Raw genomic sequence first — 16,038 nt, forward strand, 5'->3', positions numbered from 1 at the left:
GTTTTACAGCTAACAGTCAATGAGCTGAGCAGCCTGCGTGTCTCTTTCTGAATCAAAATGATGAATGGTAGAAAATATTCCAGATGCAAGTCATCAATAACTTTTTTCCACAGACTAGTTGGGCTTTTCTTTCCCACAGCAGGGCAGAACGTAGGCAGGTGTTCGAGTGGCTACAATCAACTCAGCTTCATTAATCACTTTAACTTCTGATGTGGCGATTAATAATAGATCATTCCTGTCACTTTTGCAGCCTAGTTTTAACCTCTTTTGCTCAGTCACTTTGACCACAGAAATATGGGAGTCCTAAAACCGAGAATCACTAGGGTTTTGGTTAGATACCTGATAAAAATGCCTGTTAAGCTTTTAGGATACGTGTCTCAAAAAAAGGCAGTTTCTGACAAGGAACTAAATGAGTCTAAAGACATTTGGACATAAGTGTGGTGATTCTGAGGTCATAGGTCGGTTGTGTATTGTTTTTCACTTCAGCTGACTGCATTTACGCTTTGAAAATCCTAAATCATCAAAATCCACGTGACGTTGTTTTAACTTGCTGGTTGGCCTACAAAATTACGTCATGGACTGTTTCACAGCTCAGGTCAGTGGTTGATTGTTGATTGATTCTTTTTCTGAGCTGATGGTTAAAGGTCTGTGTTATACAGGCCAAAAAATAAAGCTATGTAATGTCAGATGTGGCAAGAGGAAAACAAAATAGGCTGTGCAAAATGATTACTGTCATACAGTATTTGATGTACAAAAAATGATACAATAAAAACCAGAGAACTGAAAACAAAGAAAGTACACACTGTACACTGTTGGCAGACCAACAAAGACTAAAACGATATGCTGCCTCAGATTTTCCAACCTTCACCAACTTATGTTCTGTGGACAAGCATAAAAGTTTCCCTCAATTGCTACTCAAGACAGTAGAGGATATTTGCCATGCATAAATACATAGCTCCATCTTCAAAACATATCAATTTATCTATTCATCTGTGTTTAGCAAATCCCAACATGCACTTAGGCTGAGGAGGAGTAAAACCAGGATAACGACTGGGTATCCTTTGATATTTTTTTTTAACCTGCTGCTGATATAAAGGAGTTGACATGTCGTGACTTAGGCAACCACGCCAACAACTGACCTGCATGTTTCTGGATGCTGGGAGAAAACCAGAGCACCCCAGGGCTCCCGTCAGTCCAGGCAAAATGAGCCTATGTTGAAGATCACTAGTACTTCACATATAAGGAGTATAAGGAGTAATATTCTGACATCAACAACACTGAAATGCTAAACAAAGATCATTACAAACTCAGGTGAGGTTGCAGAGGTCAAAACCCTGTCTCTTGAGTTGCTATATTAGGCGCCCCTGAGGGTAAACTGTCTGCAGACTTATGTTTCTGGTTCTTCTACTTTGAAGTCTTGCTCTCATCTCCTTTTTTTACTCACACCTGGACCTTTATGTCGTCTGTCCATCTTTAACATCATCCACTCACTTTTGCCCTCCTCCTCAGCCATCTATCGCTCTCTTCCTGTATTTCTTTGAAGTAATCTTCCCCCTCTCCTTTTAAACCTCTGCTCCTTCATGTCAGGCTGTTTTCCCACACAGACCAGCTGTAGTCCAGCACCAGTAGCAGCAGTTGTGGTGGTGGCCAGAGGAGCACAAAGGCAGGCTTGTTGTCTGGTGAACGTGTCTGCGTGTGTATGACTGTGTGTGTGTGTGTGTGCCTGAGAAACGTGCACGCTCACTCCCCCGCAGATAGTGAGACGGCCAGGACAGAGCTGTCTCTTTAACCCCCTCCACTACTAACACAAGCAGAAAACCAAACAGCAGCCCACGCCCTCCTCAAGGCCCCGGCAGGCAGAGAGAGCATTCCTCTGAGCTGACTAACCACACACGCGCACACACACACACACACAGTATGATGACATAAAATCCATTTGATATTGGCTTCACCATTTCCCTGTAAAGGAGCTTCCTGAATAACGTAGTCACATTTTTTTACATGTATTTGTAGGTACACTTCCAAAGTATAAAGACAACAAGGCTTACATAAACCATTCCTCTGCCCTGACTTAAGATTTTCCAGGTTGACAATAGTCGTAAGTTTAAGCTATTCGTCAAACTGGCACGTTAATGATTAACTTCATTATCATATATTCTGGGGGGGTTCAGATGTAAGTGCTTAATGCAACACTGTATTAAAAAGCATTGAAACCTGACACCGTGTTTTAGTGACAATAATAACGTGCAAAAAAGGTAATTATTATGAATGTGCTGAAACAATCAAGAAGGAAACTGAACAATGTGCCAATCTCCAATCAGGATCTATGGACATTCACACACCAATGATTATCCCTTCAGGAGCAATTTTGGGTTCAGTATCTTGCCCATAGACTGTTTAAAAAGATGGACGACATGACAGTTCCCTAAAAGCGAAGCCAAAACATTTCGAGCGCCCCCTGCTGACTGGCTGCAGTATAGGTCATAAAGCCCGCCTCCTCCATGTTAACAGGTGGGACATGAGTCAAACTATAAAATCAAAATACACGGCAAATAAATGTTTCTCAAACATGTTTTCTGTCATTATTATTAGTTCTTATCATGCTGATTTACATCCAAGTGTTTATTTTAAATAAGTTATTTGATGCTGTTAAAAATCATGATTGACAGCTCTGTTGCTCCTGCAGCCGATCTGTTCCAAATTAGCAGAGTAGAGGAGGAACAATGAGAGGAAACATAACTAAAACAATCACTACAGTCATTGAAGTTTACATATCTGTGAACGTTAACCTCAGACCAACACAAAGAAGCTGTTCTGCTGTTAAATATGCCTGCGTGTGTGATCCTTGGTGTTTTTTGGTAAGTTAAGTGTCTGTTTTGGTTAGCGGAAGTGGCTACTGCGGTGTCACCCGCCGATCTCTACTGCGCAGACTCTGACGTCACCATCCCAAGATGGCAGAACCTATCACAGGGGCTATTTTGGCAAACATTCCGTACAATGAGAGCAGATGGAGACGTGTCGTCCATCTATACAGTCAATGGTCTTGCCCAAGGACACTTTGACATGTGACTGTAGCAGTCAGAAATCGAACCCCAACCTTCAGATTGGGAGACGACCAACTCCATCACTGAGCCACAGCACAGTAGTGATTTCAACCCTTTCAAATGATGGCTTTCATTCATTTAAACATCAGAAAAACCTGTAATAAAATTATCATATCACAATATTCTGATAATAATGCTGTATGATTCCACTTAAAACAATAAACCATTATATCTAATTGTAACCCAGCAGTAGCTTCCAAGTTAAGTTACTGAGCTGTGACTCATTGTTAAGGTCAAACCTCTCTGGTTACAACAAGGTAAACACCATAACACAGGTACTGTATTCTACAAGCAAACACACACACACACTAGTGTATGTCTGCGCCTTGACTCACAGCAGTTTCCTCGTCCTGTCGAGCTAATCAAACAATGACAGGAATCCTGAACTGAACTGCTGAGGGCAACTTATTACCATTATTAGAGAAGCAAACTACCCGCAGACAGACAGCACACATGAACTCTGGGTGACCTGTCTTCTTCCCCGTCCCTGTCGAACAATGCTGTCTCAGATGACGCAGGTGTGATACTTGACATGAAAACTACCTAAGTGAGTGAGAGACAGTGTGTGTGTCTATAAGGTGATGGTAGACTTATGAGCACACTAAAGAAGAATTATGATAAAGGTGGGAGAATCAGCAAACTTTCTGTACATTTTTGGGACTTTCCAGTACATCTACATATATATATCATGTATAGGACTGTGTCAACACTATGCTGCCGATGCTAACTGGTGTTCATATTCAACTATATGTTTGGTGCATTACAACAGTAACTGATTTGCCCTGACAGCGTTGACCATCATCTTTGGCTTGACTTTAATAATGAAGCCCAAACCGGGATTTAACCTGGGCAGGTGTTGGTTAAACGCAAACCTCTGTGGGTGTATAATGATCACCTTCAGTCCTTCGTTGGATCTACTTTCCACCAAACATGTCCGCTCTCATTTAAGCAGAAGCAAATGTCTTGTCTCAGCATTTCACCTGTGGTGTCATTCTACCAGCTTTGAGCACAGTGAGAAAACAACAGCATGTCAGATATGATGACTAACAACTGATTACAGAGACGTGATGGCATTAATCAAGGAACAAACAAGCACTAAGACACACACAGTACACGACTCAGAAACAAGGCAGGCTTCACAAACCTGTGCTGCAACTATACTCTACAAATCTGTACCATACTATATGACAGGATGTGTGCTAGGGCCACCCCCTAAAAGTTTATGATTCAAGTCATCAGTTGAGAAAAACCAGAGGTGACTTCCATTGTGTCGGTCGAATCTTTGCACTTCTTTGCAGGAGCAAAAACATTAAAGGCTGTAGATTTTACAAAACCGGTCTCAACCAGTGTAAAATACTTGTCTCTCTGGGGACTGTGAGCCGAGGTGCTGCTAAAGTTAGCTCAGCTTGTTTCTCTTATAACATCTAGATCCAGACGTCCAATGACTAAAACCCTTCATCCAGTTAAAATACCCTTAAAAGCAACAGTGATGTGACTTAATGAAACACGAAGAAAGTAGTCGGCCTGAAATGTTTCGATGTCCGGCCAAAGCTTCTGGAGAACTCTGAAAGGTGCATCTTACAGGTAAAACATGAGACTTGTGGAGGCTGTTTTTTGAGTCTCGTATGGCGCTGACTATACAAAATAAGGAATGAATAGTGGAAGCTTTATATTGAACAGCAAATTCAGAATTTTTAAATTCTCAGTTGGGTACAGACCTAATGTGTAGGAAGGTGCGGCATTTAAGCAGGTGTAGTATGCCGTCTTCCCAACACAGAAGCTGCAGTGTGTGCGTCTGTGTGTATTTAAGGTAGGCAGACACACTTTCTGTTGATGCTGAGCTGCTGTCTGGCTGGAAAACAAACCACTTTTATCTCAGCGATTAGCTTTTATTTTCTTGCATGCAGACCAAACTAACCACCGTCTCCCTCTGATAAGCCGAGATAAACACTCTGCATCTTGCCAAATATTCTGTCTCGTCTTCCTCCGTCTAACCTTTTGGCTTTCTGGTTTACCTTTCTCTTCCACATTCACTTTTCTCACCTGTTTGCTTGGACTCTTTTTTTTTCATTATTGTTCCGCCCATCACTACATGTCATGCTCAATTATAAAACATGCTGGCACTATAATAACATGCCATCCCCTCCAGTACCAGACACAACACTGGGAATCCCCAACTCTACTTCATCTCTCTGTTTTCCCTCTTTATCTCTTGCAAACTTTCTCTCATTCTTCCTCTGTCTCTCTCTCAGCCCTGGAGAGCAGGAGCAGGAACCAGGCTGATAAAAAAACTTGCACTTGTGTGTTGGGCTTAATTTACCACCCTAGTTGGGCTTGTCTTAATGATACCCAGGTTACTGTAAACGATTTGATCCAGGGTTCATGTAACATGTAGAAAATCAAATTCAATGCTTTTTAAGACCTTTCAAAGACCTCAACAAATATATTTTTACCTCCATGTTCCCTGACCAGTCTTTTGGCTTAAATTGCACCTTGCGTCGTCGTCACTTGCTCGCACCAACCACCTCTAAAACCTCTCTTCTTCCAACCATTTTTTCGCTTAAACCTGCGTCTCGACATCTTAGTTCAACTGTATCGATACTGTTTGACCTCTCAGACCAATGTGGGACAAGTTTACAATTAGCCTTAAATGCACCAATCTGCAAATGTGATACCTACAGCAAATTTACGGTCAATTTAAGACAATTTACGACCTTAATTTCCCTGATTTTAATTTATGACCTTTAAAGACTTTTTAAGGACCCACGGGAACCCTGTGATCAAAGAATAAGTGAAGATCAAGATGTTGATGAAAGTTGATGTATGCCACCTTTTGATCTCTTTGTGCAAAAAAATGTGCCAATAATTAATTGAGGTTTTACACCCAGCCCTAAAACACAAGTTTTCTGCTTTGGGTCCAGGTCCAATCCAGACCACGTTTTAATCAAGTCAGGTGTAGGACACAGTCTGTTAGAGGACAACCAGAAGGCTACTTTCAGATTGCTCACGTAAACTGTTAAGTTTCTGCTCCTCTTCTTGATTTCTATCTCTTCACAAAGACACCTCCTTATGATTATGGAGCACCTGTTTTGGAACAATATTTTATGAGCTGTCTGAATCAACAAGAGAAATCCTCTCAACTTAAAACTAATTGTCTGCAACGTCTCAACAACGCAGCCAAGCAGTGACTTGTACGGAAACACAGGTGTAGACTCCAGTCAAGACTTATGAATGGAAATGTTTGTAAAAATGCTGTGCTTCCCCCCCCCCCCCCCCCCCCTCCCCCTCCTATCTTTCTTTTCCCTGTCTGTCTTGTTTTTATCCCATCTTTCATTCCTCTGCTTGGGACTCCTTCCTTCGCTCTCTCCTGCCCTGACATGCAGTAGTGTGAATCAGACTGTAGTCTTTCTGCCAGGAGGGATGTGTGTAGACAAGACAGCGCACTACCCAGCACTGGCCCAAACTCAGGGAAAGTTGAGGTAGGTAGGAATGAGGAATCCACTCCCCCAGGCTCTGTGAAAAGACACAACACACTCATACACCCAACACACCTGGGATCATTTCTTTAAAGATAACGCCGGTCTTAAACCACTGTTTCACATACAAGATTTACCATTGATGGGTTTATTTTTTGTCAAGGCGTGTGTTATTTCCATTTATAGAATACTTCTCTGTAAAAAAGGCTGCTTATGATTTGTTTAGAAACAATTTGTACTGAGGCCACTGACTATTTAGATTATAATTTGATTTATTTAGGGGGTGTGTTTGTTTATAATTAAAAAATGCTACTCCTTATTACACCAGAATCTAAACTTAAAGATGAAACAAATGCACAGTATCCGTGTTTCCCCACATATCAATTAAGATTTGGTGGTCTGCCCAGTTCAATGAAAGTAGCAGCCGCTAACAGAGTACATATGATCTGTGTCTTTTGGATAAACACTTAAGTTTGGTTGTCAAAGTAAATTTAAGACTAAAGAGAGGCTTGTGTATGCGATGAGTTCAAAGACCTAGTATTGTTTGATGAGGAAGTGACTGATTGAGAAACCTGCAATACGCCAAAGTTGCACCATCATTACTGGAGGGTTAGGTTTAGAGGGTTTAACATTACAACACTGAGAGTCAGATAAATATTGGTGATATCTTGCAGTAGAATGTTTGCCAGTAAAGCCGTCTCTGGTCCTGTCTAAGATCAGAGATACTTGCAAAGATAAAGCCATGTCCTGGTCTGACACCACTATGGTTGAGGTGCGGGCAGGTTAAGGCACAAATTTACTCAGTCTGGCTTTTGGGGTAAGGTCACGGTTTGTGTTAAAATAACTCTGTTGGGGAAACATTGTGGTTTGGTTAAAACAACTTCCTTAAGGTTAGGGAATCACAGCTAAAAGAAACTAACATTGACTGTTGGTTGGAAACAGGAAACAAATAACAGTCTCCTGTGTCAAAGTCTTGTTGGCCGATCCAAACAACCTCCCTCGCTTCTCCCCTGACTTTGTGGCTACTTCCTAACTTGCACCAGAAATAAAAAAGTCCTAATGAAAAAATATTTAGCTGTTGGGCAGCAGCAGATATTTACCCACCCACAAGTATGACTGAAACAGACTTAGCCTCTGTTTACAAATGCACAGAGAAATCCTCAAACAACACAAGTAAAAGTCATTCGTTAGTCATCCTTTTACGTTTAAACAGCACAGGCGACCACACTTCACATCCATCCCCTCAACCATTGGAAACTGGTTCCCTTTCATAGCGTGACGCACTTTACACACAAATGTTTGTGACTAAACCAAGTTTACAGCTCATAGGAAGAGATGGGAGAAAAGAGGGGGGTTAGTAGGTCAGTACCACAAAGCCACAATCATTCTTTTTAGAGTGACTAAGGCTTGAACTGAATTTAGACAGGAGCCTTGACATGCACTTTGCTTCCTGCTCCTCAAAAAAGCAAAAACCACAGTGACCTAAAAAGCTAGTAAAGAAGTGGCGCTGTCCAAGTGATAGGCAACTTGACTTCCGTAAAAACCCTTAGTTTCTGACTTCACATGGAAATGTAAGTGACTGATGCTTTATCATTGGGACGCAGGCTTTACCTTCAGTGTAAACATACGGGGACAGACACACACGACGCCCACTTTAACCACGCACACAACTCCTAAACCCAAAGATAACTGTGCCTCCACCAAACTTATCCAGTTGTGATAACATGGCTTCTCCTCCTGGGAGATCACAGCCCTTTAACATTTGACATCTGGCTTTTCTGAAGCTCCTAAGCATCTCATTTTTTTACCACCCATGAAGCTGAACAGTTTAAAAGTAGGTTAAAGAGACAAAACTTACAACAAGTCGCTTCAGACAAAATCTACATTTCAAAAGTAGCAAGTTTGAAGATCTCAGCTTTGTTCTCTTTAGCAGTACTTATGGCAATGGACGGTGCACATGTGTTATAAGACTTCACTCTAAAAGGGCTCCAAACAGCATTCACACTCACAGTTTCGACTTCATCTGAACATCAATTTGTTTATTTTTGTTTGGTTTCATCATCTATAATCATTCGTATGTTCTCTGTTCGTTTGGCCAAGGTAACCGTTTACTTGCAACTCATGAGACTGGTCAAAAACAGCAGTCCGCTTCCCACTATCTCTGGCAGACCAATTTCTGTGGGCTCATGGACACCGCTTGTGATTTTTGTGGGACTGTCTTTCTATCTACCACAGATTACAAGGCAACTGCAGGCTATGCTCACGTTTTTATTTCTTTTTTCCATGCGACAAGTAATTTGCAAAAATAAAAATAAAAAACTAGATGGTTTTACCACCCTGTTGCTTGACCCTAAATCACAGCAGAGTAAATTCCTATACCGCCACAGGCTTGACTCCATCCCCATTGTGTTAACTTATCTGGCAAAATATAGTGACATTACAAGTCAATGCAACTATTACTTCAATCAATGCACAGGGCCTGCTTCCTTCAGCACTCAGCATCAAAACAGAGCGTCATCGAGACAAGCTGCGATGAGCCCCGTGAGGGAGTTCATGTGTCAGAGAGATAGGAGCGGACCTCCCCATGGACAAGCCTGAACACGCAGGCAGCTGCTGTCAGAGAGCCAGAACATTGGGGGAATTAATAGAAACAGCAGCTCTCCAGGGACACTGTTAGCCCACACTGACAGCCAGCTCTGATCCGGGGTCATCTTAATGCACTCTGCCTCTTCCCCTCTGCATTAGTGGTGGGAAATATGAAACCTGTATCATGGCAAACGTTATTCAACTTTCCGGGTAGGCTTAACTGCGAACACTGGTCCGGGCCTGTGCAAGCTGTGATATGCACACTTGTGGCAATCAAGAATTTGGGAGCGCCCTGCGTGGGGTTCAATTTTCATCTGACACACAGGATGCTGTTAAATCTAAATTGCCGACACATGTAAGTGAGATTTTTGAACAGAAGCAAATGTTTTAGCCTTTATTTGCTACTTACAAGATGTGTTATGGATCATCAGTTACCCCTGACTGAAAGCAATGCAGTCTAATGGGAAAGCCCAGCAAAAAGTCCTACTTCCATAATGGTTTTTATGGTCAATTCTTTTTTAAACTGTTATAAAAGGTGTTGATTCAATTTTACTGTCTTTTTTAAGGCACTGGATTGTTGGACTGTTAAGTTATTTTGCACTCTCATGAGAGGTCTATATGTTTTTTCTACATCTCTATATCTTTCTTTTGGGCTGCATCTTATGATTGTTAACTAATCAATCAGCCAGTTTTTATCCTGATTCAGTGAAGTCAGACAACAATTATATATGCCTTTTATACTTTCACACAACCCAAAGAAATGTTTAAAAATTAGGGATGCATAATATGTTTTTTTCTGCTAATGTGTTATCCTAAAATACCCTGCTTTTCATAGTTAATACTGACAAGAGAACCGATAATTTCTCATTACATGTCCTTTACACAGATCTGAGGGCATGGAAGAAGAAGATTTAGTGAGCAGTGATGGATTATATAATATTCTTTTGCTCTCCGAAACATTAGAGAAGATGTGTTGCAAACTGCAATGATGTCGTCTTCCTCTGAAACAATTAAAATGTTCACTCTGGCATCAACATGTAGTCTCAGTACTGTTATCAATTTAGCCAGAGTGTGCTCTGCAGGACAAATGATCCAACAGCTTCATTTTCAATAACTACATCTTATTTTTCTGCACTACGGCCTATACAAAGTTTCACAGTATATGTATAAGACAGCATGACTGATACAACTGATAGAAATTCCTTTATGTTATAGATGGTGCCCTATTATATCTAAAGTCATATATTTTGCTCTGGGTTGTCCAAATATGTATAAAAAAACACATACGAGTATTCAGTTGGAAGATCTGACTGGTATTAGCTCACTCTATTTAAATTAAACTACTTTGAAGCTCCTGTGAGGAGTTTTCCGCTGGTTACGAAACAGTCTAAAATGTGTTCTGATGACTCTATATGGCCTACAAAAGCAAACCAGACCATCAGCAGCAAGATTGATTATTTCTTTATAGTTATTTTTAAGGCCTGAAACTGCTGGCGGGGGGTAGGTGTCAGACGAAGAGATTAACTGCACACTGCTTTTGTTTACATTTGTGATACATATGACTGTTAAAGAAAGCAGGATGAGAATTTGTTAAAAACCACCACTTAAGCTTATACAGCACAAAATCAGCAAAAAGATAAGAGGTACAGCTTTGTCCACAGGGGTCGCCAAAATCAACACAAACCGAAAGTTGCTCAAAGCAGCTTTAAATGACTAACCAACAAGAAATGGTAAGAGTCCCTTTAAAAGAGGCTTGCCTAAGGGCCCCCAGACTCATAGTAGCTTTAAATTCTACATTTGTCATATTACAAGGCACTGTGATAACTGAGACTTATGACAGACATGATGATTGTTTACATCCCCTCAGAGACCCTTTTTTCATCAAAGCCTTTAATCCAGGAAGAAAGGGGGTTGCTAATAACAGACCTAAATATCTAAAACTAGCATGAATGTAATCTGGTATGCCAGTGTTTATTATTTGTTTTTAGATATAGTATTGATGGACAAATGGCAGCATGGAGGCATTGAACGGAGAGACACAGCTCCACAGCCTCGCCTACGCACTAACACAGCGCTAGAAAGCGTCCCAGATTAAGGCCAAGTTATATAACTTGGACTCCATTTGTGCTTTTGCATTGCATGTGCGCTGCAGCCTAGTCAATACACACACTATTATGTCACTGCTTCAACGAAATAACTAATTGTCACTTCTGATCACAAGAAGCTGCCATAAAGGTTTAGGTTCACTTGAAAAAAAGTGCATAAATGAATGCATGGCAGCTAGCAAACGAGGTGTTTGACTGTGGTTTAGCTAGCTTCTCTTCTGGACCAGTGTTAGCTCTTTGACATTACATTAGCCACCGTGGTATTATTGTATAATACACGTTAAAGGAAGCGGAGTTTGAAATATTGACGCTAGGCAGGAAGTACAAATGTCAACTTCTCAGTCAAGTAGTTGATGCCATAATAAACGTGTAAGGTGCCACAGTTAGCAAAGACTATGATGCGTTTGAGTTTTCTGTCAATGCTGTAATTAATCAAACGTTGGTAAAAATCATCCACCTCAGATGCTGCCTTCACGGTCACCGTCAAAGCAGCGCTCGCACTCTGCTTACCTCGGTATGGTGATGCATTTTGTGTTGATATTCTGGGTGGTGATGGCTTTCTCCAGTTCGTCCAGCTGTCCCGTCTTCTTCAGCTTCTTCACCAGACTTTTCACCGCCTTTTCACTCCATTTCTCCTCCTGGCCGTTCTGCTCTCCCTTCTTCCAGCCCAAAAGTCTTTTGACGATGGGGGGAGTGAAAGGCAAAATTGACATCTTGAGTTCAGTTAAGTCCTTCCAGTGTCGAGAAGTCCGTCGGTTTGGACAAAAAACACGGGGACAACTTGCTCTTCAAACGGCCCAAACAGTAGAGATGAAAGCGTTGTTCAGCTAAAGACGAGAATGTGTTTATTATTAATCGCCACACAGATGCACCCCGGAGTTAAACCCTCCAGTTTTAGCGCACTCGCTCTGTCTAGCTCGAGCTCAGCGGTGAACTGTGCACCGGTAGTGTGTTGCGCTATGGATTTAGTGCTATTCCGCCAGGAAACCTAGTTCCGTCTGCACTTCTCTAGACCGAAGCTATGTTAAACGCAACCTAACCCAAGTGACACCCAAACTACTTATTTAACTCCTATAAGATCCAGACAGCGATATAAAAGTGCTGTGTTCGTGTTTATTGTTAGATGCTCTAACCTTGGATCAGCAAAGTTTTGTGGAGTTCATAGTCCTCCGCGCTGCTGCTACCGCCGGCTGAAGTCTGCTAGAAGTCTGCATCAAATGCAAATGCAGGAGCTGCTGCTGAGAGTTTCTATTCAAGCGTCAGACTGCACAGCAGATCTCTGAAAGGCCAGCCTGAGCAGCTGGCCAAATGTGCTGCACTGATATTGCACAACCCTCAGCTTTTTCCCTGCTGTTGTTTAGCTGATAAAACTTCATGGGCCTGTCAAACACATGCACAAATGTCATTTGATTAGTTATGTAACAGTTAGCACAGTTGAGTGTAGGATATACTATGTATACTATATTTCAACATCTTACAAGATGTCTATTGACTCTTTGTAAATCATCCTTTAAAACTGCCTAAATGAAATCCATCTGTTTCAGTTTATCCACGTAACATAATTATAGTCCAAAGAGGACCATGATGTTCTTGCCTCCTTATTTCCCTCCACATGGTAATAAAGTTAAGGGTTTCAACTTTAAAAGGAAAATACACTCATTCTTTCTTTTCCATGTTATTTTTGGAAACCCCACACTTTCTTAATTATCCAACAAGCAGTTGTGTTTGCGCTGTTGCAAAATGAAACATTCCTTTGTTTGTTTACTTTACAGAGACCTATAGAGGGTTTCACATTCAGCATCTCCAACACAACACTTTCCAGTAATTGCTTCTGGGGTTGTTTGTCTCCACACGGGGGTAAAAAAATAAGGAGCTGCTGTAAGATGGAGGGTGATAAAAGTCATGCACACACGTACAAGCTGAGCCACAAACTTGCCTCAGCTTGTTAGTGGTACGAACACTCATGGACGCCTACTCAACAAGGCGGTAGTTTGGTTCGAAGGGCGGTTTAGCCCCTGAAACCACAACTTATGCACACACGCATTAAGCATACATATATATATATACACCCCTCCCTCTCACACAACATGCTCTCTGGTCCATACACACACGGTGTCAAGGAGTCAAAGTGCCAGATGTACAATAGAGTGTGTAAGCACAGCTGAGCTCACCACAGAGAGTGATAGTTTAGGGTGTGAGGCGGTCTTTGTTCTTCAGGCTTCAAAAGGAAAAACTTTATTGCGTTCAAAAGCAGTTTGAGAACTTCGGTGCCGTATTCGCAAGCGCTTGAAAGAGTTGTTGAAGTTGTAAATGTTCCAAACAAAGAGGCTGGTGTACTTGCTCGTCTTCCATTCAGAAGCCGTACAATCATCGAAGTAGTGTAATAAAAAAGGAATCAGAGCGGGCAAGACAAAACAAAAAACCTTTGCAATCTTAGGCCCGAAAAAGGCTGTTACGTTTCTTTTTTTTAAACCAAATTCTTAAAGAAATGGTCTAAACCTAAAGAGCTTCTGTCAACTGTCCCGTGCAAACCTTTAATCAGTGCCTCCATTGACAGTTCACACTCATGCACAAATAGTAGCATCAACCTGTGGTTACCATTTTGGTATGTGTGTACAGCCGCATTGACCTGTGCCAGCAGTCCCCTCTCTGAGCACAGTGTGTAGTTTGTGCTAAAAATACTGCTGGCTTGAGCCTCAGCAGGACAGAGTCCCCGTCCTTTGATCTATTTTGGTTGCACAGCGATGTATATTTTTATATCTGCTGAAGGAATGTCAAGGTTCTTCCTTCGTACTTACAGCTAAATAGATTTAAACTGCTCAACAAAGTACTAAAATAAAAAATGAAGCAAGAGTGATTACAGAAATAAAAATAAAGCACAAAAGATCCCTTACGAAACTCAGTTATTATAAAAAAGGTTCCAAAAATGACTAACCAACAAGAAAAGAAAATTTCCCCCCAAAAAATGGCTCGTAAAGTGTTTTTTTTTTTATTTAAGTTACATTTAGAATAACTCTCGATGTGTGCTTTAAATATGAATATTTAAACAAACAGAATATTGGTAAATATTTAGGAACAACTCTCATCCAGACACTCTAAAAATAACGTTTAGATGTGTAAGCTTGAGTTAAATATTGAGGAATTTTAGCCAGTTTTGCATATAAATCCACAGACTTGCACCCAGTGTAAGTACAAATCCAGTACTTTTTTTAAGGTTACATCACTGACAGAGAGAGAAACGTTAATATGCAGTTGTTTGTGTGCTACGAGCCGTCAGCAGCTCCTCGTCTGTGGTAACAATTAAGTGTCCAGCTGTAAAACACACCACTCTGTCTCCTCTCTGTGTTGGCAGGTTGGAGGAGAAGCTGGAGGAGCGTGCTGCCATGTGTCACATGCTGAGGCCCTGCGGCTCGCTCTCTCGGCACCTGTTTACGCCCCCGGGGACACGACCGGCCAAGACAGCTGGTTTGTTTTGGAGAAGTGCAGGGCGAGACGGGGCGGATATGGGGGTGCAGGGTGGGGGGATGGGATTACAGATGGGCCGCAGTAGACTGGAGGTAGGACAGGGTGGACGCTGGGGGACTGAGGAGGAGGAGGAGAGTGGGGGGTCTTCTGTGAGAAGAATTACTGAGCACAAAAGGCACTCCAGCAGGACTGAATGGGCAGTGACCACGTGCAATCCGATGGATGATAATGACATTGTGCTGGCTGCAACCTCAGGGGACTTAGGCCGGAGTGTGTGTGTGTGTGTGTGTGCGTGGGTGTGTGTGATGTCAGCTGGTGTCCCAGTGGAGCAGAAGGGTCACAAAGAATAGAAACCGAGGGCGTGGATGGATGTGATAAGGACGCAGATGACCGATGTTTGGCCAGCTTAAAGAGGAAATACATTTACCAGCTGACCATAACATTTAAAATCTATCTTTAGTAGAAATAAAAGACCAACTGTATTAATAAAGCAAACTACCGACTTCAATTCAATCCAAATCACCTTAAAGTTGTCTAACGTAGCTACATCACATTTACTTAAGTATAGTATTTATCTGTTGTATCTCAACACTTGAAAATGATATCACACTTGTTGTATAAAATGTAATGTCAAACCCCTTTATAAAATAAAAGAGAAAAGAACAGATTTTGTGTGCATTGTTTTACAGATGAAAGTGTAGATAACCATGATGTGCACTGCTGGGTGTCTCTGGAAAGTTCCCGATTTAGAAACAAAAGATTGTATGAGTGTTTAGACACTTCACACAAGTTAAAGTAGCAGTACCACATTCAAAAACACTTGAGCAATGTACATTTAAAGTCCTGCAAGCAAGTTGTACTTAGTGTATCAAGAGTAAAATCATATCTAACTAACCCCCTGAGACTAAGTAAGTAACCGATCTATCTGAAATAACTATGCAGAAGGGATATATAATTTTCTATAATATAGCTAACTTTATTATCCTTACGAACGCAATTACTAACGCGATTATGTGTATGCAGTGTTATGAAGCTGCTGAAGGTGGAAATAATGTTAATAATTAATGCTATAGTGTGACACTGTTTAATTTACAATAATGCAATAGATAAGGAATACATGAAGAAGAGTAGAAAGTACAGTGTTAGATTTGGTAATGTTGCAAAAGTTTAAAGCAAATTAACTCCTGTAAAATACAGTTCTCAACTAAATATATTGAGCTACATTCCACCACTATAAAAAATATAATATTATGTGTTAATTATGAGATTCTTTCAGAAAAATAAGTGTAAAGTTTAATATAT

At 41.2% G+C, this 16,038-nt stretch overlaps 1 protein-coding gene across 1 annotated transcript in view; it reads right to left on the reverse strand.

Moving 5' to 3' along the window:
- Positions 1 to 12,188, reverse strand: part of smad3a (SMAD family member 3a) — a 32,429-nt gene extending 20,241 nt beyond the window's left edge. Inside the window, exon 1 of the mRNA XM_069680700.1 lies at positions 11,782 to 12,188. Within this exon, the coding sequence (XP_069536801.1) occupies positions 11,782 to 11,984 (203 nt within the window). The 5' untranslated portion in view covers positions 11,985 to 12,188. The remainder of the gene's footprint in view (positions 1 to 11,781) is intronic.
- Between the last annotated feature and the right edge of the window lie 3,850 nt (positions 12,189 to 16,038).

This window comes from Semicossyphus pulcher, unplaced genomic scaffold, assembly GCF_022749685.1.
Source record: "Semicossyphus pulcher isolate SPU_LCO1_2020_fin unplaced genomic scaffold, fSemPul1.0.p SCAF_1, whole genome shotgun sequence".
NCBI lineage: Eukaryota > Metazoa > Chordata > Actinopteri > Labriformes > Labridae > Semicossyphus > Semicossyphus pulcher.